Genomic DNA, 27,887 nt, shown 5'->3' with positions numbered 1-27,887 from the left:
GTAGGTATGGGAGCAATTTGAGACTATGTTTATTAAACTTATAGATTGGATGATTACTTAATGTTCACCTAAAAAATAAGTTCCACATAAGCAAGTCTATATGGGTGACATATGACCCCGTGCAATAGACACTTCTCCATAGAAAATTAGAAATAAGGGATAAGCAAAAGTTGGGTTCGGATGCAAATCTGCATGCAGAGAATGACAATGAATTGGGCAACGTTGTGGTAGGTATGGGAGCAAGGAGACGAGAGGTGGGCAAGGTCAATGGAGGATAAGGGATGCTAGTGAATGTTAGGGGGACACAGAAAGGTCGAGTTTACCAAGTTCAAGAAAGAGGACTCAAAGGCTGACATAAACAAGTTGGTTTTAGGTTTCAAAAACCAATTATGTAGAATATATATTTCAGTGGAACCCTCTGTGATGAATTGGGTTGGGAGAATTTAGTTAAATTCTCAAATTTATGTTCAGCCCTAATAAAAATAATTACACATTGGTTAATTGATGAAGGCAACATATAGCCTTATTTTACTAGTTGACAAGTGGCTAGTGTACTAGTTGGTTTCCAATTATTTTTGAAATGATGCAGATAAAGAGAAAGAGTTGAAAAGTTTAAAGATGAAATATGCCTCGCTTTAAAGGAATAACTACAGTTTTCCAAACTAGACCAAACCTCTCGATTGAATCAAATTAACTATGAGTTGAGAATTAAGAAAATTAGGAACTTAAAATAATGACCATCTTTTCACATAAGGATCAATCTTTTTATGGCATCTAAATATCTTGCTTTTTCAGGGTTCAGAGCATGGTTATCATTTAAAAAAAAAAAAAAAAATGCAACGTTACAGTATATTGTAAATCTTTCATCAGGACAACAAGTCTGTCTAATCTTGACCTTGCACTCAAGATTCTTTTTGGATTCAGGTTAAGATCATTATTATTTTTGCCTTGCCTTGACAATCACATGAAAGATTAAAATATTTTTAAATCTCATCATCACCAAGTCTAGAGTTTCTCTTGGACACACCAAAACTTGTTTGTTTAGTACATTGTAGATAATACGCTCTAACTTATTCTGAATCAAACAATCTTCAACAATTTTATTTCTATTTAAAATCTTATCTATCTCATACTCTTTTTCTTTATTCTTCTCAATCTCTAACGTAATTGTCTCCATAAAAAAACTACAATTCAATTATTTAGTGAGAAAAAAAGATGAAATTCACCAAATCCTTAAAAAAAATAAATATAAATAAAAAATATAATATTATTTAAAAATTGAAAACACGTGTTTAAACGCCGATTCCTCTGCAGTTCACAGCATACTGGTCACAAGTCCAACGAAGACAAGATCATGGTCCTCGATTCTCAAAAGCTCATCGCCGCTAGTGGCGAGGCCGCGACAGTTTTCACTCTCATTTTCAATACACCCTCTTTTGTTTTTTTTTTTTTTTTTGCTTTCTTTCTTTGTTGGATTTTTGGGTTTTGATTGGTTTTTTGAGTTGTTGGTGTTTTGTTTATCTGCAGAGTTCAATTCACTGAGTATATACAGAAAAACGTGGCTTTTATCAATTCCGTAATGGATTCCTCTGACCACAGCCGCTGCAGCAAACTTCACTCGAGGCGAGCTTGCCACTGCTTTGCGTAAGGTATAAAGTGTAAACTAATTTAGGGTTTTTTTTTTTTTTTTTTTTGGGTTTGTTGTTGATGTTAAAATTTGGGTATTTCATTTGGGAAAATTGCAATGAGGATACAAAGAGAAAAAAAGGAATGATTTTTGGATCTGGGTGTTTGAACAATTGCTATGGGGTTGGGGATTCTAGGGTTTTTTGGTTAATTGGAAGGTTTGAAATGGGTTTTATGGTAAATGCAAGGAGGATAGAAAGAAAGGTATTGTTTTTTTTTTTGAGATAAATGTGTGATTGGTTGTTTGTGATTTGATTATTTGAAGTTCTGGTCTCTGCTGGGAAAATGGTAGGATTTGCAATAAAAACCAAGGCCTAGTTCCAAAATTTTATGGTCAGCTATGGATCCAACAGATTAATCAGGGTCAGCCATTTAGTAGGAGTTACATTACCAAAAAAAATGGGTTTAGTGATATTCTTAAGGACAGTGTTATTAGGTCTAACGAGTTTAACTCTTTTCTTTTATTATGTCTCATGTGGTATTTTGCTTGGATACCCATTAAAAAATTAAGTTAAATTGTGCAATTTATAGGAAGTGGATAGTTTTGTATGCTTTTGATTGCTGAACCGGGCTTGTATATATGAATGGGAATTTTTCTATGAAGAGAAGTCCTGTAAGTGTAATTCTGAGCCAAGAATGAATTCGTTGTATTATCAACTATTATATCTTGCCAATGAGATTTGGCTTAAATGGTATTTCCTCTTCCCACAAGAATGAGTGGATGGAAGGAGAACTGGATTCAAAACTCATTGATTCTGTACGTAACTTACCAATGAAAACACTGTGATACCTAGTATTTTTTTTAATCGTTGGAGAGATTAGGATATTATGATTTAGAGCATGACATATTGCCTATATCAAAGTATCAAAGGCATTTATTGTTTCATTTACTTATTAAGATTGTAGTAGAATGAATATAAGTTATTATTTGTTGGTCCATTTCTTCATTGCCCTATAGCTAAGGAGTTGTGGACTATGGTATTGGGTCTGTTTAGTGTTCGAGGGGTTATGCTGAGGAGGGTTTAGGATATGTTAGCTTTCTGGCAGGGTCAGTTTGGTCATCATCGGAACATAGTCATTTGGAAGGTAGTGCCACATTGTTTAATGTGGCGTTTTTGGAGGAAAGGAATTTAGAAGTTTCGAGGATTGTAAATGGTCTATTCTTGATCTTAAGTTATTTTTCATTCAATCTTTGTTTGATTGGATCCTAGCTTTGGAATCATTTCTTTTTCTTCTTTATTAGATCTGTTTGATCATTATAACTTGAGAGATTGATTGTGTTGTACCCATAGTATACCCCTTGTGTACTTGGGCTAATTTTTCATCAATAAAGTTATGCTACTCATAAAAAACAGAAGAAAAAAAAAAGGAAAACTTAATGTGTAAATGAGCATGATTTTGCTTCATTGTTAGTGTCAAGCATTTCAGGCCACACTAACTCATGATAGATTAAATATGATGGAATTAAAGCAACAGTAGAATACCCAAAACGAATATCCCAAAGGGTGGATGGAGATCTAGACTGGGAAGATGAGGGCCATTTTATTTTATGAGTAGTTAAATAGTTATGATAGTTAAGGGTGTAACATTAGAGATTTGGGATCCAGTTTAGTGGGGATTGGTAGATGTTAAAATGCACTATTTGGTAATATGGATTTGGACTTTGCATTGGGGACTTAGTGCTAATATGGTTTATGGAGACCTAAAAAGCACGGACACAGACAGGAAACCAGAAGGTACAAAACACAGTCACATTACAGTTATTGAAAATTTAGGACATGACATGGAAAGGACATAAAGATTAATTAATATATATACTTTTAGGCATATTTTATGTTTATTCTAGGTTTTTAAAAATTAGTAATAACCAATTTTTTTTTTTTTTTTAAAAAAACGTATCTAATATAAATTTAAAAGCAATAATAGATAGCAAAAAAGTACATTGATACCTAAAAATTGATGTTTAGAGTGCAAATAAACTACAAACAATTAACCAAAAACAGTAATTAGAAAAATGCAACTAAGTGTCGGTCACGAGAAAGGGAACTTTAAACAAAGGAACTCTTAAATAATACGCATTGTTTTTGTTAAATTTTTACTCTCTTCTTTGGGGAACGTTGGTCTACGATATTTTTTAAAAATATATTTGGGGGGAAAAAAGAAACCAGAACAAATGATATCGGTCTAATCTGAGGACCACCCAAATAAAGATTATAGCAGACTTATAAAATGAGAGAAGATGCACCCCAAAGAGAGAGAAGATCATGGAGGTCTTTCATGCTATATCGATAAATTGATACTCATGCAATCATGTCCCAAGCCTGTCCATGTCTGGCATGTGTATGACATGGACACAGGTATTTATTGTGCTTGTGCTTCTAAGGAGACTAAGTTGATGTAGGAACAATATTTATTAAATTACGGGAGCTTTGAGTTTTTAAGTTATTGTGATATGCATGGGTTTCAGTAATTAAGGGTAATGATATATTGTTAGTTTCTCTCTCTTATAATAGAGGCTATGGCATAAGGAACTTTCACTTTTGATTATAATGATAATTAGCATCTGCTTAGAAGTTTTTGTTTAAAGAATTTAGGGCTTTTCATTTGGCTACCTTAGAAAAGGTGCTACTTCTTTTTCTCACTAAAAAACATAGTTTGATTGATGACCAAAGTAGGCCTGTCTTCCCACAGCCTGGACTAGAATCTTTTATTCCTTCCTATAGAGCTAGTGTCAAGGGGGAAGGTATGTCCTTTTGTGACTTGCAACCCCATCAGCACTCCTGTTGGTGAGTCATCCATCTTACTTGCACGTCAGTGTCCTTTCATATATATACTTTGAGCGAAACAAAAGATCTATTAGCCCAACCGCGGCGCCCGCCCCCCAACCCCCCCACCCCCCCCCCCCCCCCCCCAAACACACACAACTAAAAACATGTGTAATATATATATATATATATATCCTCAGCTGGGCATGTAGGGTGGGAACCCATCCTGTTAGGCCTAAAGATTCTTGTCCTAGTTTTTGGTGCCCTAAAATGGGAGGAGCTTTATTTAAGATGTTTGCTGGCTGTCTCTTTCATGTAGTTACCTGGCCTTGGACAGGCTGTCTGAGCTCATTTGAGGGTTTTGTTTTTCTACTTGGTTTCTCATTTGGAAATAGCAGTCATTGCTATATGGAAATTGTAATTGATAATTAGATGGTTATATTGTAAGTTTTTCTGGACAGGGATCTATGGTAAGGTTGTTGGTTCAATTGCTCACTGGTTGAGAATTAACTTACTAATAGCAAAAGAAAAAGGATAGGAATCTTAGGGGGTTTACAGGATTCATAAACAGGTTTTAATTCTTGCCATTTTCAAGATGTCATATAAAGAAGCTGGATGCTTTTCTTTATCGGCACAAGGAATGTTAATCAATCCCCATGTGTGCTGACATTGTGGTGGAGAGATACTGGCTTGTCCATTGTTGTGCTTGGAGGATTATGTATGGCTGAGTTATTTGTACCATTGATCTCTGCTGATTGCATATGTTCTTTGATTAAAAAGATTGGGTAATTCAAGGCTGACTTCTTAGCCAGTAGGAGTATAGTGATATCAGAGACATTTGTCTAGTTTTGAGCTTTAGCTTCCAGGTTTTTTCTTTCATCCTTCTTAGTGCTTCATCCATGTCTTTTTGTGTTTTTCCTTGGAGAGACCTTTACTTAAGCTTCTCTGCCTGCTTTTATTATAGCAGCAATGTCTCTTTCCTATTGTAATCAAATTGAAATATATATACCCAACAGAGAAGAATGCTAACATTAATGCTCAGTGGTCTTCTCTAGTGAACTTGCTTAAGATCAGAGGTAATCATTTAAGCCAGTTGACANGGGGGGGGGGGGGGGGGGGGGGGGGGGGGGGGGGGGGGGGTAATTATATAATCATATCGCATATAAATGCTTGTTCTGGATCTGTTCTGTGATTGTGCCCCTTTCATTGAGTTGGTCCTAAGGAGTTACAGTTGCTAATGCGGTTGCCTAGTACATCCACCTGTGGAGACATATGCATCTTATAGGCATAATTGCTAGGTAGTTGATACTTTGGCTACTTGATATAATTGTGATTTTTTTTTTCAGAATCCATACTCTGTGAATATCCTTCTGGCTGGCTACGACAAGGAGACAGGCCCATCTCTTTACTATATTGACTACATTGCTACACTTCACAAACTTGACAAGGGAGCATTTGGTTATGGGTCCTATTTTTCCCTCTCCATGATGGATAGGCACTACCACAGTGGCATGTCAGTGGAAGAAGCAATCGATCTGGTTGATAAGTGCATATTGGAGATTCGATCCCGGCTTGTTGTGGCACCACCAAACTTTGTTATCAAGATTGTTGATAAGGATGGAGCAAGGGAGTATGCCTGGCGTGAATCCGTCAAGGATGGTGCAGTTTCTACAGCCTGAATTCCTTTTTATGTTTTAATTTAAATGAGTTAAAAGGGAAAGTTATATATCTCTTCCTGAACTTTAGTTTGAAATACTCGTACTGACTATTCTTGTTTCATTTGCTGATATGCCAGAATAGTTGTATTGTTGGAAAATTAATGCAACTCATGTGTTTTTCCATTTTCTTTTTCTTTTTTTCTTCAAGTGGGTCTTGTGTGACCTTACCTTAATTTAATTCTCATAATACTTTCCACAATTAACGACTTGATGAAGGATGATTTGTTTATCATTTTACATTTACCGTGAGCAGCAAAGAGAAGGTCTAGTTGCAAAACTTGTAAGAGCTTATTTTCTCATTGATGTAAGATGAAATGTCAACACCTTACTTTGTCTCTTGAAAGTAATGGTGAAGGAATTTGTTAGTTATGCAGAACATGCCAGGCTGTTGTATTGGCTAAATGCATGATCCAATTGAGTTATATGTCTTAGGTTTAAATTGGAGTATTGGGTTATTTTGAATTAAAAATTAAGGTTAAACGCGTTTACAAGATTTGATAAAACAGAATATAGATCATTGCAGTCAGAAAGGCCTCTCATTCCGTGCAAGTGGGGATAGGTTTATACCTTCATGAAGCTAAGCCATAATTTCACACCCGGATAAGTTCAAACATAAAACCAAGGTTGTCAAAATCGGGATCCTACGTAAGATCGTAGGAGGTAGATGAGATCATGAATCGTAAGATCTTATATTATTTGAGAAAAAAGTAAAAAATACACATTGGTATATTTTGCTGATCCAAAAATAAAAAGTACACATTGGTAGATTCTCAATCCATTTAATAAGGACCTAGGTGTGGTTAAAAGACGAGCAACACTAGCACACTTTTTACTGCTATATTTTGCTATAAGCTCTGGTGGTCTAGAAGCAAGCTAGTTCATGAGGGCCTTGACATTATTGAAGGTAATGTGAATGCCAATATGCTAAATAGCTGAGCACTGATTAACCAAATTGGGTGATTGCTAATCTTTTGTTCTTGATATGAACTTCATGCTCTATGTTGTTGGTGATTGTCAATTTTGTTATTTTCTGAGAAAGGCAAATTTCTTGGCTCATAATCTTATAACATGGGCTATATCTAGTAATGCCTGGCAGCCCACTAACGTTCCCTCTTGGGCTCTTGTTGAGGAATGAGATGGCTCGGCCCCTTGTGGCTCTGTTTTCTTTGAAATCAATATTATGAATTTACTAGCCCAAAAAAAAAAAAAAAAAAAAAAAAAAGCCTAAATTCGTGACAATGTAGTGTACGTTCAATTTTTTTACTAAAATAAATTTATAGTAACAAATTTAAATTAAATAGAAACTTCTTTCAGATTTGATGAGAATTTTTGAAATAAAATTTTAATTATAGTATCATTCTAAAATTTTTTAAACCTTGTAATAGCATTTCACACTCTTTTTTTTTTTTTTTTTGAAAGAGCATTTCACGCATAAGGAGAATAAGGAACTATCTTGATAGTTAGGTCGCACAACCACAAACATTTACAGACTCAATCAAAAAATTATGGTATAGATGATTAACATACTTTATTAACAGAATTTCACATAGAATTTAATTGGGCTCTTTTTGTGTAGTGTAATGACTCTACCCTAGTTGGGATTAAAAATCTTCAAATATGCAAAATAAATGGTAAAAGACTATTCACGTGACATAAGTCGAAGGAAAAAAAAAAAAAAAGGATGGAGCAAACTTGACACATGCAACTTTGGTTGTGTTTGTATTCGAGGAGAAATTTGATTTCTTAAAAATATTTTCCACATTTATGGGTGTTTAGGGCGACGAACAATGTTGGTCAATTGAAAACTATAAATAAAGGCAATTATGATGGAAATTGCCTACGATATTAATTCCATAAACCATTTTCGGACTCACTCAAAATTATCAACTGAACCTCCACTCTTCATTGTCTACCACCCAACCACCACCCTCACTATTGTCCCTAGTCTCTGATAGCCAACCACAGCCAATCACGATCACAATTTTTAATCTAATTTTTCCTTTTTTTTTATTATATATGTACTTGGGAGACGAGAAAATGTAAGAAAGTAATAGAAAATATACTTTTTATTACATTTTCAGGAACCAGCTAAACACTTGAAAATAATTTCTTTTCAAAATTATTTTTCGTCGAACCAAATACGGCCTTTGATTGTATAATATTTATGATCGAAAGTTGAGAAATTTTGAAATTATGTGGTTTAATTTGTTATATTCCTAAACTTTAGGATTTAAAATATAATTTTTTGAAAAAGATGGGGACAAATTGAAATTATATGGTTTAATTTGTTATATTCCTAAACAAGATGAAAGAAAGTTAAAAGATCTCTATCTAAAACTTAGTTTTCATGTGTCTTCTTCCCTCCCTTTCATTGTCCAAACCGATAATGAAGTAGACGTGAAAATTTGAAATTAAAGTCCTTTTCAAACTTCAACCTAGAAATTTCAATGAAACTTATCCACAACCCCTCTCTATTTTCCTCAAACAAAAAATCTTTGAAAAGAGAGTTGAATTTTGATTGCCTATAGCTAGGCTCCGTGACCCTCAAAATTAATGACTTAAAAGTGGAAAGATATTCATGACTAGGCAAGAAATAGTGTGCAAAGAAAAGGTGAATAAAGTGTGTTTTTTGTCAAAGAAAAATGATGTTCATCTCATCCATTTCAAATCTCACATCAACCTTTCTTTTAGGTTGATCATTTTTGGGTAGAGATTAAAGTTAATTTTCAATAATCATGATGTCTGAGCACAAGCACCAGCTAGAATAAAATAATTTTAATGCTTGATTATACAAATACAGTAGATTTCCATTTACTACTATTTTTTTAATTTTCCATCAAACTTATTTTATTCGGACAAAATTTGGCTATGAACTTAATTCTAGCTTAAGGCTATAACTTACATTAAAAAATTAACATGGTTACATATTTTGAAAATCTAACAGCTGGATTGCATATTCTTTATGCTCTTAGTACACGTGTTAAATTTTGTAACAATTGAATATTCTTTACCGTATGATCCATAAACTTATTTTTTTATGTGTAATTTTAGACCATAAAAACTTGCAATTTAAACAATAGATTCATGACATAGTTAATGATCTTTAATCTTCTGGAAATTTTGCAAGCACGAAGGATATAAGAAAAAAAAAATGCAATTCAATAATAGATTTAAAAATTCACATCTAATAAAAAGATATTGAGTGAAGTTATAATCTTAGGCTGTAATCAAGTTTATAACCAAACTTTATCCTACTTTTAATATGTTGAGAAGTTTTCAAAAGGATAGAATAAGATGAAATGAAATGTTGCATATTTTCTTGTGAGTTTATAAGATGAAAAATGAAAAGACAAGAAATATATAATTTTATAATTATATTATTAACTTTTTATTTGTTTTTGCTCAAACTAAGGGTACAATTGGTACTTATACTTTTGAGACGAATATTTAGAAGGGAATTGAATTTGAATGGAATGAGCTAGCTTTGTTTATTTATTTCATTTCTTTCTTTTAAATATCCAAACAAGATAATAGATGAATACTTCTCCAAAAAAAAAATGATTCTCTCGGGGGATATTAGTACCAGCCCCACTCCAGATCCTCTTTGGTTTGCCGCGCCATCAACGTACACTTCCCAATGGGAGGGATTCGGTTGGGAGATCATGCCAACTGATTTTCATCCATGTCCGATGTGGGCCTTGCTTCTTCTAACTTGGGCTCCGTGAACTCAGCCACCAAATCTGCGAGGACCTGCCCCTTGACCGATGTGCGGGGCAATATCTTATATCGAAAGCCCCTAAGATTGTACCCCACTTGGCAATCCGACCGGTGTAGTTAGCACTTCGTAGTATAGTTTTGAGTGGGAGCTGCGTGAGAACGATGACCGTGTGGGCTTGGAAGTAATGAGGTAGCTTCCGTGTGCCCAGCACTACGGCTAGGATAGCCTTCTCCAGAGGCAGGTAGCGAATCTCGGCCTCATGCAGCGACTTGCTTACGTAATAAACAGGCCTTTGTACGCCAGAATCCGATCGTATCAACACCAGGCTTACTGCATAGGGAGCTACGGCGATGTAGGCGAACAGTACCTCGTCAGGCTCAGGACTGGACATGATAGGTGGCCGAGCCAGATAATCCTTGAGTTGCTGAAACGCAGAAGCACATTCCTCAGTCCATTCGAACCCCTTCCACTTGTTGAGTAGGGAGAAAAAAGGACGGCACCTGTCTGCTGATCTAGAGATGAACCGATTGAGGGCAGCGGTCATCCCGGTTAGCTTCTGAACCTCCTTGGGATTCCGAGGAGCTCGTAAATCATTGATGGCCTTTATCTGGTCGGGGTTGACCTCGATTCCTCTATGCGTGACCATGTATCCTAAAAATTTTCCGGACCCTACCCCAAACGAGCACTTAGAAGCATTCAATCGTAGCTTGTACTTTCGTAGGATCTCAAAGGTACTTTCAAGGTCCTTCACATGCTCGGCTACAAATTTGCTCTTTACCACCATATCATCTATGTAAACTTCAATATTCTTGCCCAGCTGTGGCTCGAACATCCTCGTCATCATCCTTTGGTAGGTAGCTCCCGCGTTCTTCAAGCCAAACGGCATTACTTTATAGTGGTAGTTGCCGATAGGGGTGACAAATGCGGTCTTCTTCTGGTCTTCTAGGGCCAATGGTATCTGGTGGTAGCCTTGGAAGGCGTCTAGGAAGCTCATCCGAGGGTGGCCGACAGTGGCATCGACCAGCTGGTCTATCTTTGGCATTGGGAACGGATCTTTGGGGCATGCCCTATTCAAATCCGTGAAGTCTACGCATACTCGCCATTTCCCACTCTTCTTCTTCACCACCACAGTATTTGCCAGCCATTCGGGATAAAAAACTTCTTTGATAGCCCCGGCCACTTTGAGTTTCGCTACTTCGTCTCTTATTGCATCAGCATGCTCCTTGGATGGGCGCCGAATGGGCTGTTTCTTGGGGGTGATCAGTGGACTCACCTTCAAGTGGTGGCATATAAACTCCGGGTCTACCCCTGGGGCCTCGTAGGGATTCCAGGCAAATACATCGAGATTTCGCTTAAGGAACTCTATCAGCTCTTCCTTCTCTTGAAGTGGCAGCTGAGATCCGACTTGAAAGAACCTATCAGGATCATCTCCGAAGACCACTTTTGTCAGATCCTCACATTGGGCGCTTTCATTTGGCTCTTCAAAGGGCAATCCCCGAAACTGTAGTTGCTATGAATCCCTCCCGGCTGCGTCCGAGGACTCGGCTGGGGTCTTACGCTGAATGGCACCTATCAAGCACTGACGAGCAACAGACTGGTCCCCTCGGATCTCACGTATCTGCCCTTCTGACGGATATTTGACCTTTTGGTGCAAAGTGGAGGGCACAGCCCCCAGTGCGTGGATCCAAGGCCTACCCACGAGTGCCGTGTAGGGCGAATATGCATCCACAACTATGAAATCTAACTCCACCACCTCGGTGCCAGACTGCACTGGTAAGCGTATCCGGCCTTTCGGAACGACAGGCCTTCCTTCAAAGCTCAAGAGGGGGGAATCGTACGGCGTCAGGTCCTGGGGCTTTAGGCCTAGTCCTTTGTAGAGGTCTGGATACATTACCTCCACAGCACTGCCTTGGTCCACCATCACCCTCTTTACATCGTACCCTCCTATCCTGAGGGTGATAACTAGTGCATCATCATGGGGTTGGGTAGTGCCAATCATGTCTTCGTCCGAGAATCCTATGACTAACGGGGCGCCAGACTTAGTTCTCTTAGGCCCTCGGCTTGACTCCCCTGCGGGTGGTCGACCTACCGACATAACTTTCAATGGCCAGGATCCTGTTCTTCCTGGCGCAGCGAGGATGACGTTTATAGTCCCTAGCGGCGGCTTTGGGAGGTTATCTCTGCGTGGCCCGATCCCGTTTGCTCTCGGCCACTGGAGGGGTGCAGGAGGTGTTTCAATTTACCATCGCGGACCAGTTGGTCCAGGTAATCCCACAGGCTCCTACAATCCTCCGTGGTGTGCCCATGGTCTTGATGGTACTGACAGTAGAGATTATAGTTGCGTTTCTCGGGGTTTCCTATCATCTTATTCGGCCACCTGAAGAACGATTCATTCTTGATCTTTTCCAGGACCTGGTGTACTGGCTCTTTGAACACGGCGTTGACCGGCTGAGGATTCATCGATCCCAATTGCCCGGCAAAATCCCTTCGCGGTTTATTGTAATTGTAGCGGTCCGACCGCGAATCCCTCCTCTCCTGAGAGATAACCTTGTCTTTTCCCTTGCCCTGCTGCTGATCTTCTTCAACCCTCTTATACTTCTCTATGCGGTCCATTAACTGACGCACGTTTGCAACCGGTTTGCCAGATAGAGACGCCCTCAAACCGTGATCAGTAGGGAGGCCGAGCTTGAATGTGCTGAGGGCCATTGCATCATTGTTACCTTCCACCTCATTGAACATTTCCCAGTACCTATCTGAGTATGCCTTCAAGGATTCACCTTCCCGCATGAATAAGGATAGCAGGGAAGAAACAGGTCTGACCGCTCTTCGGCATGTAACAAAACGGGAACCGAATGCCTGAGTGAGTTCTTTGAAGGAGTTGATGGAGCCTGCCTTCAAACCGTCAAACCACCTCATGGCCACAGGCCCTAGACTGGAAGGGAAAACCTTGCACATCAGGGCTTCGTCTCTGGCGTGCTAGCACAGCTCTTGGTTAAAATGACTCACATGCTCCACGGGGTCAGTCTTACCATTATAGATGGTGAACGTTGGTTGGTTAAAACGCCGAGGGAGTCTAGCCCCCTCTATCCTGCGCGTGAAAGGCGACTCAGATATCTGGTTCAAAGCCCTGTTCATGGCATCGTTCTCCATGTCCTCGTGTGATGGACTTCTACGTTGTCTCTTACGATGGGATTCCTCCTCACAAGTGTAGGACTCGCTGGCTGGTGTTTTGGATTTGTGCTGATAAGAGACATCTCGCTCATCATCAAGATCATCCTCAGAATACGAGGAAGCCCGTTTCCTCTTTGCATGGCGCAGCTCTCTCTTTAGTTTTTCTATTTCCAGTTGCAAGTCGCGGTTCTCCTTTGCATGGGACATGTGACTTCCGCTCTGCGATTGGCCCTGGCTAAGGCGCACTGTGTGTACGCTACCCTCACGATTTTGCCTTCCCTCCAGGTTGGCGAAATGGTCCATGTGTTGGGATGCCCTGGATTCTGCTTGCTGTTCACCTTGTCCCGCCATCATCAACTGTTGTTTTCACTCTTGCACAAGCTCTTTCCCACAGACGGCGCCAATTGTAGGGTCAGTTTTTGCGGCCCAAGCCCAAGGAGGTATGGATTTGGAACCCTCTGAGCCCAAAACAATAAATTTTGTAGAGAGTGGGCGAAAGGGCTAGGCAAATAATGAAAATTACAGTATTAAACAGCAACACCAATGAGAGAAGTTGAATTAATGTGCTCTCGGACTAATGAGTACTCTGTCCGAAGAGAAGTTGTTCATTGATAATCAAGGGTTACAATTGCTGGAGCTACAACCATGTAAGGTACCCTTTCTCTCTCCTGTTTTTCGATCCCCCTCTATCAGAGGTACCCTTCCCTTATATAGCATTGCCTTCTTACATCTCCTCCGTCCATTTGTTCGTCATCCAGGCACCCACTTGAGTACATGTCCCATCACCCCACTTTTAGCCTTATGCGAGTGGCGGTAGCTGAGAAAGCACTGTTCAGGGGTCCTATCCACATAAATGCGGCCAGGAAGGTAGGTGCAGTGCATTAAATGCGGTGGTTGAAGTATGCCTCCTTGATATTTCTCTGTTGTCGTTATCTCTATGTGTGTCCGAGGTCCTTCTCCCCCTTGACACTTGTCAAATAGATCACTTGAACCTCCCATACTCGTGTTTGATCAAACCTCTTCGGATCCGAGGACGCATGACTACTCGGACATATGAGTATCTCCTCGGATGGTATACGTGCTCATCCCCAGGCGTCCCCCATTGGCGTGGGCTTCCGACTGAAGGCCTTATCTCCTCGGATGAAGAGTGTTCCTCATTCAGGGCCTCGGGCCCAATAAGTTGGGCTGGGTTTTTCTCCCCCACATATATATATATATATATTCTGCAGTGCAGATCTGGTTAAAATTTGGATTTAATTAATGATGAATTGTAGTATCATCTACCCCTCTTATTCTACCCATATATAATAGATATATTTGAAGAGATTAAGCTAATAAGAATGNAAAAAAAAAAAAAAAAAGATAATAGATGAAATATTTTTAAAATAAGTAAATAATTTTAAATGGATTTCCAAACAGAGTTCTCAATTTATTTCAAAATAAATAAATAATAAAGATAGTTTTAATTTACGGTGTTCGCTTTGGATGATTACTTTTTATCATCAGACTAAGACACCAATCGATTTTTGGCATAAGCAAGGATTGAACTTCATATCTCTTATTCAACCATTAGAGATTTTACCAGTTAAGCTAACTAAAATGCACCAATTTTTTTTTTTAAGAAGTGAAACCTGTTCAATAACATTTACAGAGATTAAGCTAATAAGAATGAAGTTAAAAAAAAAAAAAAAAAAAAACAAAAACAAATTGATGTCTTTGTTTAATAATAAAGAACTATCATTAGAAGCAAATGCCATAAGTTAAAACTCTCTAAGAAAAAAACATTGATGTTTTATGTTTTAGGTGACTGTAAAAGAAATTATTAAATTAAACAGCTGCCCCAAAGAGGGGGAAAAAAAAATCAGCTCCTATAAAGTGTTGTCTTGAAAATTATCATGAGACCCCAACGCAATATAACAATTGTATATAAACTTAGTTGTAATTTATCTATTAATTTTTTGAAGTTAATATAAATGGTTGGACTTTAGTGCATAGTGTCATCCATGATCCACCGAATATATATATATATATATATATATTGTGGATTTGAATAATCCGTCTCTTCCAAATTAAAGACAAAATTGCTTACAAATCGTATCTCCCTATAAAATTGGAGGTATTGGGCAGTAAGTATGACCTTTATAAATTTTAAAAGAAAAAGTTAATGAATGCTCTAAAGTAATTAGTTTAAGAAGTATTTCTAGAAATTTATTATGGGAAAATTTAAAAAAAAAATAACTAATTTTGTTTTTATAGTTTTTTATATTTTATTTTAAAGTGATTTTAAAATTTTCTTATAATGGTTTATTAACAAATAGCCCAAAGGCAAATGTAAACCCTTCTTTAAATAGTATGTCATACGAAAATATATAATTAAGACTAGGTCTTTTTTTTTATTTCTTCCCCTTTTAGCGTACTTTGATGGAAACCTAGGAATTCAAGCATGATAGAAATAAAAGAGGGAAGAGCACCCACACTAGATGTGGGATATGTGCCAAATGCTAAATATTTGGCACATATCCCACACCAAACCCAATTTTATCCCATTTAGTAGATGTGGGATATGTTATTTTTTTTTACAACATTGAACAGTATCGTGGCAAATTTGCCACGGTACGGAATGCATGTGGCGAAATTTTTTTTCTTTTAATGTGTAGATTGTGTTGATGAGTTGTAATAAATATTATTTTAATATGTAGTAAATATTATTTTAATGTATAGAATTGAATTACAAAACATCTGATAAATGAGATGTTGTAAAATGATATGGTAAAATAATAAAGTAAGTCTTTGGTGTGGTAAAATGACATAATTTTTAGAACATCTGCTACGATGCTCTAAGAATTCAAGGACTACAAAGTACAAATAATAAAGCAAAAATTATTATTTAATATTTTTCGTTACAAAAAAGATAATTGATTAAATTATATATTGATTTGAAAAAGTTAGAGTACCTTCCCGAGGATTAAAAATAAAAATTGATTTCATGATTTTTTTTTTTCCATATTTACAAAGAAGATAGTTGAGTAATAAATTATTTATTTGACAAAGATAGAGTACCTTATTAGAGAAAGAAAAGAAATTATTTCAAGATTTTGTTGAAATATGGTGAAAAATATTTATTAGGAATTCTAGAGTACTAATTATTTTCTAGCTTAAAAAAGAAACAAAGATTTTTTTTTTCATTTTTTTTTTTTTGTGTTCTTTTTTCATTTTCTGTGTTCAGTGTCACATCCACGTGGATCTCATGGAAACATCATCGAAGAAAGTTGAAAACTCTGAAACACTTATCTCTCTTGAGTCTTGGTAGTCAATGCCATTTTTGGACCTTATATCCTTTTGTCATGTCTCACTCTGAAATTGAAATTTTTCGCCAATAATACATGGTGACATTTAATGCTACCCGTCACAGATTTCTTAGTCTAGGAAGCAACAGTATAAAAATCAAATTTGAATATAAAGTCATGTTAACTGATATCCTTAGAGTAATTGTTAATAAATCATAGTAAGAAAATTTTGACACAATTTTTATAAAAAATATAAAAAAATGTCAACAACATTTATTATTTTATAATTTTCCTAATAAAATGTTTTTAAAAATAATTTTTAAAGGAATGCCCTAAAATTGGTTAACATTTCTCATAGACTACAACCCGAATCAAACATGATTACGTACCTGACGATTTTTTCTATTAACTTGACTTTGGGAATAGAAATGCTGACCTTCACACTTAAGGACAAACAAATTCTATACCTAAACATTTTATCCAAAATATGAATCTTTTTGTCTCTTGTCTGAAGTTTATACCATAACATTTGCACTACTGCAAATAAAAGTGCTTTTTAGATACTGCAAATTATAAGTTATTTTATATTTTCTTTTGGGATAATTACACTTTACCCACCTGTGGTTTGCCTCTAATTCTATGTGCCTATCCGTGGTTCAAATTTTGACACTTTGCCCACCTGTACTTCTGACCGTTAGCCCTCCGTAACCCACCTCTCTGCTCTCCGTTACTCTAACACGTTTTCTTTCAAAATCAAAACACAAAACAGATCAAAAAGTTAGAGTTTTTGATTGCTTAAGAACATTTTTATGAAGCTGAATTCAAGTCCCAAATTGTCCAACAAGGCTGTAATCTCCGCCTCACCCTCCAATTTTAATTACCACCATTATTATACCACCGTAACAAACATATAAGGAAAATAATCATTTAGATTCTTATGCTTTAAGCTCTGTTTTGATTGATCAGAAGGCAAACGAAAACTTCAACAACAAAAAGAAAGAGAAATCCAAGCTTTTCGCTAAGTTGGGCACTTGAGCTGAGATTTTCGCTTCGTTAGTTCCATTTGTTTCAACAGAAAATAACTCCAGCTAAGTTCTCTAGTAACTAAGAAAAATCTTTAATTCGAAGAAAATTAATTTCCATCAAATATTTCACAGTACAAAATGCAGAAATTCAAAAACTTGTCCCTCAATTTTCCCCGCAGCCAAACAGAACTTCACCTCATGTCACCGCATATTTCAGTTTAAGAATATCAGTTACAAAGTTTCAAACTCTATGCTCCTGCCACCAGCCACCACAACCCACTGCCATAGCCACCACCGCCCACAACCTCAAACCCCAGCCACCAAAACCACAAACAAGTCACAAACCCAAAATCAAACCACAATCAAATCACAAACCCAAAATCAAACCACAATCAAATCACAAACCCAAAATCAAATCACAAACAAGTCACAAACTCTAACCCACAACTGCTAAACCACCAAGAAAAAATTTCACAAACCTAGACCCACGATGAACGAAAAAATTTCACAAACTCAGACCCACGAAGCAAAAATTTTACATACTCAGACCCACGATGAGGATGAACGAGGCGCTGATGGGTCTGCTACTGAAGCTGGACTCTATGCCCGGAGTTAATCCGATGGTGAGGGAGGCGAGGAGGAAGGTGAGCCGTCGGATCGTGGCGTTGCAGGAAATACTCGACGCCGTTTCGAAGGCAAAGACGGTTTACGACGACGACTGTTATGAATACGGGTTCGTGAGGAGCTGGGACGACGTCGTTGCGAAGATGGCGGAAGAGGTTTGTAGAGAAAGAGGAGGTGATGAGATGGAGAGGTTTTGTGTTGAGCATTTGGGGTTTCGTTGCAAGCAGAGATTTCTCAGTGGGCCCTGATCTTCTGTGCTTTAAAGACATTGATTTTGCCCAGTTTGTTCTTTGTTGTGTGAGTCTCAGAAAGAAAGGTTTTTATTTATTTTTTATTTATTTTTTAATTTCTTTTTCCTTTGGCAAATAAACGCTTTAAAACAATATTTAAAATGAAAATTTCCCCATTTCAATTTGACTAAAATTATTTTAGTACTCTAACGAGTTCTTTAAGTTTTATTTTTTCTCATGTTTGTGTATGTTCTTCGTGTTTGTCCATGTTCTTCGTGTGAGGAGTGTTTTGATCCATTTATGGTTTTATTTTTTACATTTTCTCTGTTAGAGTAACGGAGAGTGGAGAGGTGGGTTACGGAGGGCTAACGGTCAGAAGCACAGGTGGGCAAAGTGTCAAAATTTGAACCACGGGTAGGCACATAGAATTAGAGGCAAACCATAGGTGGGTAAAGTGTAATTATCCCTTTTTGTTTTTATGATGACTTTAAAATATATGCTACAATAATATTCGTTCCTAAATTTTGCATGAAATTTATTTTTTGTCTTTTAACTATTAAAAAGTTTTCACTTTTTGTTTTAAACTTTTTAAAAAAATTATTTTTAATCCTTAAACTGTCACTGTTTTAAAAACCGGACTAGACTTGCCGATTCAATCGAGATCAAATCCCAAAAAGATTCATTTTCAGTTTTTTGACGGTTCTGGTTTTTAAAACTATGTAAACTATTATTGAATTTTTTTTTTAATTTTTTTAATACTTAAACTATTGGAAAAAGTTCTTTACAAAATTTAGAGATAAAAAACAAACATTTTAAAGTTTAGGGACAAAAATAATATTTTGAGCTTAAAATATATTTAACGGATTGTATCTACTACTTCTTTTCTTTTAATTGAGAGAAAAAGATAAACCAATAGATTTTGGTTATTGTCCACAAATTACCAGTTTGATTAGTTTTTATGAGTTTTATGGGAACAAAATCACTATTCAATTAAGGGTCACCAAATATCTCTCAACCAGTCCCAGTCGCCTGCCGACCCACTGGGTTAATGGGCAGCACAACCTAGGACTGTTATGACACGTAGGTAGCCCAATAGCTTAATGGGCTAAGCCATGGACTGGTTTTTCTATCCATGGACACCCATTGTTCGCCGACTCTTTAGCCCAAATTGTTGCTTAGGTTGTTAACCCTAAATTTAAAACAAAATAATTTGGGGGGTGAGGGTTGAACTTGAGATATGAGAAAGGAATACTTTAAAGCCACACACTTAATCAATAGGATGCTTAAAAGTGATTGTGTTAAATCATGCTTACTAAATACTTCCCCCATCCTAGTTTGTTGGTCATCTATTCTATTTTGGGATATCCCAAAATGAAGTCCTCTTTCTAAAATTAATAAATAAAATTTCTATCTTACCCTTTAATTTATTTTAAATGTCAATACCATTATTTTTTTATAGTTTAAATTAATGAGGCTAGTTTTGGAAACTTGTAGTCTAGTAGTATAGTAACTTTGATTTTTTAAAATTAGAAAAAAAAAATTGGACATTTTTTAAATTAAAATATTGAAAAAGAAAAAACATTTAAAACCTTAATATAAAAAAATTAAATAGGTTTTGAATTCTTTGATTCTTTCTGTAGGGATAAGAGCCCAAATTATATATTGGGCCTTGAGCCTTGGCCGAGAACGTGGGGTGATCTAAGGACGAATAAACAATAGTGAGGGGGTTAAGCACAGAGTCTTATGAGTAGGTTACAAATGGGAAGGTTGGGTAAGGTAGGCCGATGAGGAATATCTCCTTGGATAAACCAAGCACAGGTCAAATGTATATCCTATCATTCAAAGTGACATTCCAGGAAGTTCCAGTGATAGGGACGTGCATCATGAACATACAAGAGGGATGGGAGCTCATAAATATCTAAGGGAAAACTGCTACCACCGCATTGAATACTTTGCAGCTAACTCCCTAGCCGCATTAATGAGGAAGTGATCTCTGAACATTGTTTTTTCAGCCTTACAGCTACTCCTAAAGACTTCAGGAAGGTGTTGATGGGACAATGATCAACTTGAGCAATCTACTGTCCACGTGTAAGGGAAGGATGAGAAGGGATAATAGTATAAATTAGAGGGAGAACCCTGAGAGAAAGGGGGGGAAGAATTGGGAGAGAAAACACTGTAGCATTCAAAACTGAATCTGTAACCATTTTCAATTAATAAATATAAGAACAAACCTCCTCAGATTGGGCAGAGGACGAATTTACTTAGATAAAACCTTTCTACTTTTGCTTAATTGTCTTTTAAATCCCTTCTAACCGTTATTCAACTCATTAGGGCCTAGTTCTCCAACCCACACTCTACAAATTAATTGTACTGTGCTCATTGGGCCTAAATCCATTTACACTTTGGGCTTGGGCACCAAAACGGGTCCGTACACGTTCCTTTAAAAAAAACAAAGAAATTGATTCTTTCCTTATTTTGTAATGATGCAATTATTCTCACCCTAATATATTTATGAACACATCAATATACTTATTTATTCACTCAATAAAAGTTAATCAATGGTTTTTAAAAATATATATAATGGTTCAATTTAACGATTTGTGTTTCATGATGTAATATAATTATAATTTTTTTATTAAATTTTATAAACCCATTGAAGGCCTATTAAAAAATCCTAGTAGCCTAGTACACTATAGACAAAATGGGCATTTTCCATGGGTAGGGCCATAGGCTGGAGTTTTCCCTTTGGGCTGGTCTAACCCACCTATTCAATGGCCTGCTAAGCCTGGCCCAATTGGCCCATGGGCCAAGTAAAAAAATGACCCGCCCTAGCCCATTGCTAGCCCTTACATTCAATTTACAAAACAATAAGTTTAGTGTGATCAATTATGATAATTGATACCTATATATATATATATATATTTTGTAGCAAATTTCACAAATACTGAGTTAGCCAACTTAAGTAATTAAGGTGGGCTCCAGTTAGCTTAACTGGTAAAATCTCTAATGGTTGAATAAGAGATATGAAGTTCAATCCTTGCTTATGCCAAAAATCGATTGGTGTCTTAGTCTGATGATAAAGAGCTATCATTAGGAGTGGACGTCACAAGTTGAAACTCTCTCTAAAAAAAATAATTGAGAAAAAGTAGAGAGTCCATAAATGTTAGTTGTGTCCACCATATACGTGAGTGGTGGACACGACTAACATTTATGAACCCTCCACTTTCCCTCTCTCTTGCGTGTGAGTGTGTGTTTGTTTCTCAAAAAAAAAAAAAAGGACAATGATTTGCTGCATACAAGTGTGCAGAAGTTGCTGCAAACAAGGTTAGGTGGCAACAATTCATGGTGACACTTATCCTAGTATCATGTAAAACGCACATGCTTAATTTTAGTTTGTATTGTCCGTTAACTTAAGTTACAACGTTTTCTCTCTCTCTCAAACGTCAAACATGCAAAAAGGTTAGGCTTTCTCTCTCTGAAACCATCAGACTCTCTCTTTCCTCTCTCTTCCCCTCTCTCTCTCTCTCTTCGAAATCATCAGACTCTCTCTCCATCTTTCTTCCTCCTTCTTCGTTCCTCTCATCAAAAACCACAACCACCTAAACCCATAAAAAAACTCTTGCTGCCAATCCCACCTAAAACCGAAGATCCAACATGCAACAAGGAATCCTCCAAAAATTTAGATTTGATCTGTGCATAGTGAATATTTTGGCTCCGATATGTGCAAATTTTTTGGGAATTGGGGTTTAGATCTGATGCTAAATCAAATGGGTTTTATGGGGATTTCGTTTTGTTTTTTTTTTCGGGAATTTTGGATTCTTGCTATTTGGATGCCAAGAAAATATTCAAGATTGAAATTAATGTACTTTTTGATGAATGAAACTAATTCAAAGCTTCTTGAGAACCTATAAAAAAATTTTTAAAAAGGTTCTTGAGATGAAGGTAGATTTATCTTTGGCTAGTTTTAATGCTGGAGATGGCTGAGTGTTTTTTTTCTTATATGCGTGAGATGGCAAAGAGAGAGAAAGGGATGAACGAAGAAGGTGAAGAAGAGAGAGAGGGGATCTAATTGCTTGATGGGTGAAGAAGAGAGAGAGGGGATCTAATTGCTTGATGGGTGAAGAAGAGAGTGATTTTGGATTTTGAGAGAGAGAGAGAGAGAGAGAGAGAGAGAGAGAGAGAGAGAGAGTGCTGCTATTTTAACGGAGAAAGTTAACTCAAATCTGGTCATGTGCATTGCACATGACCTTAGGACAAGTGTCACCATGGATTGTTGCCACCTAACCTTATTTGCAGCAACTCCTGCACACTTGTGTGCAGCAAATCCTTATCCAAAAATAAAAAAATTGTGAAATATATTCTAGGACCACACATTGTTACAACTTGATGGTATATGTAACTGTGATTAATGAATCATTACTTTTATATAGACTCACCACTTTTTCTCTACTATTTATAGTAACACATGTCAAGATTGTGATTTGTGATTTGTGATAATTGATAAGAGTTTTTTTTTTTTTTTTTTTGAGTTGATAAGAGATAAGAGTTGTGAAACAAAAGTTGTGTCCATATACTTTCTTATTGTGAAATTTGTTATGATAAAAGTTATGACTATAGATTAAGTAATAACATACCAAGTATCAAATCAATGTTGTAAAACTCTTTTTTTTTTTTTTTTTTGGTAGCGTTGCTCTTTAAAAAATAAAAAATTTTTGGGTGGATAAAGTGATGGGAAAAGTTAGCAAATGTTCTAAGAGTATTAGGAAATATTTTTAAAACTTTTTATGAGAAAAGGAAAAAAAATTTGATTTTTCTTTTAACAAATTTTTATATATTTATTTTTATACAATTTGCATAAAAATTTCAACTAAAAGCATCCGTTAACTAGGAGTGTCAATGTTTGATACAAGCTACAAACACGACACAGGTTTTTATAGATTAGAGTTGGGCCTTAGCAGGTTCGAGTTATAAACGGATTAACCCAAAAGTAACATGATAAGAAACGTGTTATAAAGCAGAAAAACTCACATTGGTGGTATATGCAACTGTGATCTGCCAAACACTTGCATCCTTGTTGGTAGGCCCACGATGGTGGCAAGGTTTGAGAGAGAGAGAGAGAGAGAGAGAGAGAGAGAGAGAGAGAAAAAGAAAAAAAGAAAAAAAAAAAGAAACCTACTGCAAGTACAAGTATCTCATTTACTATATCAGCTAAATTTATTTTAGCAATAGCAACCTAGGAAATGGTAATTTTGGAGAAATTATTAGGTCCACCAGGAGGATTGTTGACGTCAATAAAATGTTGTTGTTTATGCAAATGTGACATTATTTGATAATTTTTATTTTTTATTCCTTATGCTGATTAAGAAGCTCACGTATATATTTACATAAATATCATCATCTCATTAGTCAAAAAAGATCACATTAGCAATCCTTCAAGTGTAAGTAATAATTTCTCGTAATTTTGGGTATGTGTTTCTAAAATGTTTAATGCTCTAAGTAAATAACAGTAGACTTTTAAATATTCTTTTTTAAGAAAGTACGACTTTTTAATTTACCAAAAAATATGGCGCGTAGGGGTAGTAGTGGTTAGTGGCAGCGGCAGCTGGTTGGGCTAGACGGCGAAGGCCCACTAACACTCTCTATATATAACTAAAGATTCCCCACTCACATCTACAACTGCATAAAACACCACACAGCACAAGCTCTTAGATTCGGAGAACAACATTAACACACACAAACAGTGCGCACTTTAAGGATCTCCCTCCCATTTACTAGCTCTCTCAACTATTCTATTCTTAACCAGCTCTCTCTCTCTGACTTTTAACTTTCTCTTACATTAATTTTCCTACTTACATTTTTTTTTTGTTCCTCAGAAACAACGTGGTCTCTGGTCCAACAACAACAATACTTTCTCTTTCTTCTTCTTCATCTTCTTTTTTGTTTGGTTTTAATTCCCTGAAATTTTCACAGCGAGCTAGCTTGAAGTTTATAGACAACGTGAACGAAAGAAAATTCACGTTCGCGCCTTTGAAATGCATTCGCATATCCGCCTTGACGGCGACGGAAGCCCCTCTAGCTCCGTCGTCGGAGCTCGTGTCCGACAAGCTCCACCGCCTGGCGACGGAGTTCAGGGCCCTGCACGAGCCAATCGACCGGGTGAAGCGGCTGCTGCACTACGCGGCGATTCTTCCTCCGGCGGACGAGTCGAGGACTCGGGCGCCGGAGAACCGGGTCACGGGTGCACGACCCAGGTGTGGTGGAGGCCGAGTTGACGAGTCGGGTCGGGTTCGGTTCAGGCCGACAGCGACTCAGAGATTCCAAAGGTCTGCTCGTGCTTGATTTACGTGCTGACGGTGCGGATCCGGAGGAGGTGGCCATGGTCAAGGCCGACGACTTGTCGATTTGAACGTTGGCTTGCACGGCAAGTCGCATTCTAGAGTCAACACGTGGCACAATGTGCTCGTGGCTATGCAGAAGAGGACCAAGGCTTGCTCCCACAACAATCTCAGGTTAATTATGGATCCGGATCCTCTCCATTTCAAAGAGAAATGGAGAGTGTCCAGTTAGGGATTGGATTAATTTGAAATACAGCTAGTGTCTAAGATGTGCACGTCAATTAAAATTTTAAAAACTTAACTCAACAAATTCAAACTCTGTGTAAACCAAGATTAATTGCAATTATCTATTTTGCTCTCCAGAGCTCCAATGGAGGCACTCACCAACACTTCCTCTGCAGCCTATCTTACCCAAAAGCCTCAAACTTTGCTATCAAAATTAGCTCTTTCCTCAGGAATCAAAACCCATATACGAAATTTGCAAATGGGTACTTTCCCATCTCTCTTTCAAGGCCATTCACTACCCAAAGCTCTGTGCTGGACATAGAGACTCAGTGATAGTGGGGGCAAAGAAGAACCACAAGAACAAAAAGCCAGACACTCATAGCTTTGTGCCCAAACCAGAAGAGGCTACTGAATTTTTCCCTGAAGCTGTGCTCCTTAAAGAGGTGCTTTTTACACAAAATCCCGTGTTCATTCTTTTTTTTTTTTTTTATATTTTTAATTACTTCCCCAGAGTGCTATATAGGAAAAAAAAAAAAAAAAGTAATTTTAGTCTTGGTTTAGATGTATTTGAAAGTTGGGTTCTTTACTTGATAGTTTTTTATTATGTCTGCTACTGATTTATTGGTTTTGAATATGGTTTCTTTTTTTGTGCCATTTTTTTCAGTGGTTGGTTTTGAGTTTACAAATTGAAATCAGCGGGTGGTGTTTCAGCTTTGTAAGATTTATGGGTTGTTTCAATTTGAATTCGTTACTAAAATTATTTTAGTATTTGATTTTTTTTCTCTGCTTTGCCTAATTCCAAACTCTTGCTCTTCATCATTATGACAAATATGGTCATTAACTTTACCATTTTAGCTTATAAGCTGAATTAAACCTTTTACTTTCAAATTAGCTTGTCAATATTAACACTTTTAGGTTCTAATAGGAAGAAGTCAATATGGGGTCAAATGCTCTTTCGAGGTGTAACTCTTCTATTGTATAGAACTGCTTTGTGATATGTTCATTCCATTATCAAATTCTTCTATAAAAAAATTCCACCCTTCCCATACCTTTATCAATTTTACCTCAAGAATGGTTGCTGTAGTTCTTGGCACTAATTCTAAATTTAAGAATTTGGTTAACAATAATGCTTGATGATTGGTTTAATGCAAAACATGCTTCTTTGAACTTCTTTGTGCATTAACAATACTTTTAAGTATCTTGCTGAAATTTGTCTCTAACATTACTTGTTATCAGTAGTGCTTTGTAGAATTATCATTTAATTTTTTATTACATCAGTTTTGCATCTTGGCATGCTTTAATTTACTCCTACATTATATCAGATGCTTTATGTATCATAGCTATTTATCATGGTTGAGTATGTGAATCACTTATAGTTTGTTATAGTGTATTTGCTGTATGTGTAGAACTTTCATTTGATGGTATGTATTTTTGTCATAATGCATTTGATTTTTATTTTTATAGAAAATGAGTTGCAGCAGCTAGCAGCCATCTATTAAAAAGTCTGAAGAGAAGGGTATCTATACAAAAGTCTGTAGAGAAGGTTATAGTTGTTCAAGAAGTCAAGTGCAAGATATATGCAAAGCTTCATGTACCAAATTTTACACACTTGTTATCAAGAAAAGGTTTTGAATATTCCATGACCAATTGAAGACAACGTATTTTGAAGCTAGCAAGGCTAATTTTCAGTTTTAGTAAAGATTTAGATTTGATGTATTCTTAGCTTGTAGGACAACTTGAGCAATTGCTTCAAATTGATCAATTTTGATGTCGCATGAAATTTGATCCACAGAGTAGACAAGAAAGGAATATAATAAAAAATGAACAAATTTTATTAGTCCTTCGAATATTTCCATATACTGTGTGAATATATACTCTAATGTAATTTCCTTTGGTTTGGGCAAAAAGCCATTAGAATTTATTTATTTATTTAATAATTCAGTATTTCATTGAACTAAGAACATAATTCAGTCCTTTGGTTTGGGGATTTATTGCTAGAAAGTGAGAATTTATTTTGTTTAGTATAGATTTTTAAAATTCTTTTTAATTTGTTTATATACTGAAGTTCATTCGAAACTCATTATAAATGTGATTTTGGGTATCCTTGTTTACTTGCCTAGTTGTATAAATCTATTATAGATTGGGATATAAGTATGTCAGGCAGGCCTCGGTACTCCGGAACCAACTTTCTGCATAAGTTGTTTTCTGCATAATTGTTATGCTATTAGGAGTGGATTAGTTTCCCACTTTCTTTTACATTGCTCAGCTAATCTATGTACTTGGATTGAACCCTTATGTGTTACTTGGCATTACAATCAAAATTCAATCCAACAGAGTAGATAATAAGAGAATTTACTTAAAAAAATGATTTTTTTTTATTAAAATGTACACTTTGATCACATAACAAGAATTCCATTGAAATAAACACTTTGATTATATGATTATAATAACATGAAACTTTTACAATTGGTGTGCTTATTGCTTGACTATACATTCCACCTCTTGCTTCTTGATTATACATTCCATCCAAAGTCTACAATTTTCAATCTTAGTTTGATCACTTCGACTTGCCTCGTGTTAAACAACTTGCCCCATCTCTTGGTACAAATGTATGATGCTTCTTTGTTATGTAAGTTCTTTTGGTATCAAAGCTTTGGGATGTATCATAGCTCCAAAGGCCCTTCCAAATTACTAATGATTAGGATCAATGAAACCTACAAGCAATATTAACAAATCTCAATCCTTCAGGATTATAGAGAAACCAATAACAGAACCTGTCTAAAAAATTATGCAGACTTTCCAAATGGATAACCAAAAGGCCAATACAGGAACCAATTTACAAAAAGAGAGGCACAAAAAACAGCTAGGAAATTCAATTATTTTTCCTATAAGAGCTTCAAATACCAACCACAAAAGGGTTCTCTAGAATCCCAACAACTCAGATTTTTGAAAATAAAAAATTCATTTGCCTCACCCTAAAAAGCTAGTGTATATCAATAGCCAACAACCAGTAAACATAAATCCAGCCATAGGCTGAATGTTTTCTTTAGCAGTTCATCATCAAAATATAATTATGTGCATTTCATTCCTACAAAGGAAAATT

General features: G+C 36.4%; 3 protein-coding genes and 1 non-coding gene across 4 annotated transcripts; 3 read left to right on the top strand and 1 right to left on the bottom strand.

Moving 5' to 3' along the window:
• Positions 1-1,295: 1,295 nt before the first annotated feature.
• LOC111989417 (proteasome subunit beta type-2-A) lies at positions 1,296-6,292 on the top strand (the record flags this gene model as incomplete). The annotated part of the gene is given in 6 exon segments (XM_065782121.1): positions 1,296-1,326; positions 1,329-1,403; positions 1,524-1,562; positions 1,565-1,582; positions 1,585-1,649; positions 5,798-6,292. Coding segments are annotated over 6 exon segments (561 nt in total), but the record flags the coding sequence as incomplete, so codon positions are not given.
• Positions 6,293-12,041: 5,749 nt separating this feature from the next.
• LOC136071156 (uncharacterized) lies at positions 12,042-12,803 on the bottom strand. Its single transcript, XM_065782120.1, has one exon. The coding sequence runs from the start codon at positions 12,801-12,803 to the stop codon at positions 12,042-12,044; it is 762 nt and encodes a 253-aa protein (XP_065638192.1).
• A 5,121-nt stretch (positions 12,804-17,924) lies between these two features.
• On the top strand, positions 17,925-18,242 carry LOC111989434 (BAG family molecular chaperone regulator 5, mitochondrial). Its single transcript, XM_024021216.1, has one exon. It carries the CDS (start codon positions 17,925-17,927, stop codon positions 18,240-18,242), a length of 318 nt encoding a protein of 105 aa, XP_023876984.1.
• A 6,315-nt stretch (positions 18,243-24,557) lies between these two features.
• LOC111989424 (uncharacterized) lies at positions 24,558-26,621 on the top strand. Its single transcript, XR_010632481.1, has 2 exons — positions 24,558-25,227; positions 26,249-26,621. It is a non-coding gene; the product is annotated as an uncharacterized LOC111989424 (transcript).
• Positions 26,622-27,887: the final 1,266 nt, after the last annotated feature.

This window comes from Quercus suber, unplaced genomic scaffold (genome assembly GCF_002906115.3).
Source record: "Quercus suber isolate HL8 unplaced genomic scaffold, Cork oak 2.0 scaffold_290, whole genome shotgun sequence".
In the NCBI taxonomy this organism is placed as follows: Eukaryota; Viridiplantae; Streptophyta; class Magnoliopsida; order Fagales; family Fagaceae; genus Quercus; species Quercus suber.
This window is presented reverse-complemented; position numbering and strand designations above follow the sequence as displayed.

What these genes read in the sequence shown, in the direction of transcription:
- LOC136071156 (XM_065782120.1), bottom strand. Translation starts at nt 12,803, where the DNA reads ATGAGGTGGTTTGACGGTTTGAAGGCAGGCTCCATCAACTCCTTCAAA.
- LOC111989434 (XM_024021216.1), top strand. Translation starts at nt 17,925, where the DNA reads ATGAGGATGAACGAGGCGCTGATGGGTCTGCTACTGAAGCTGGACTCT.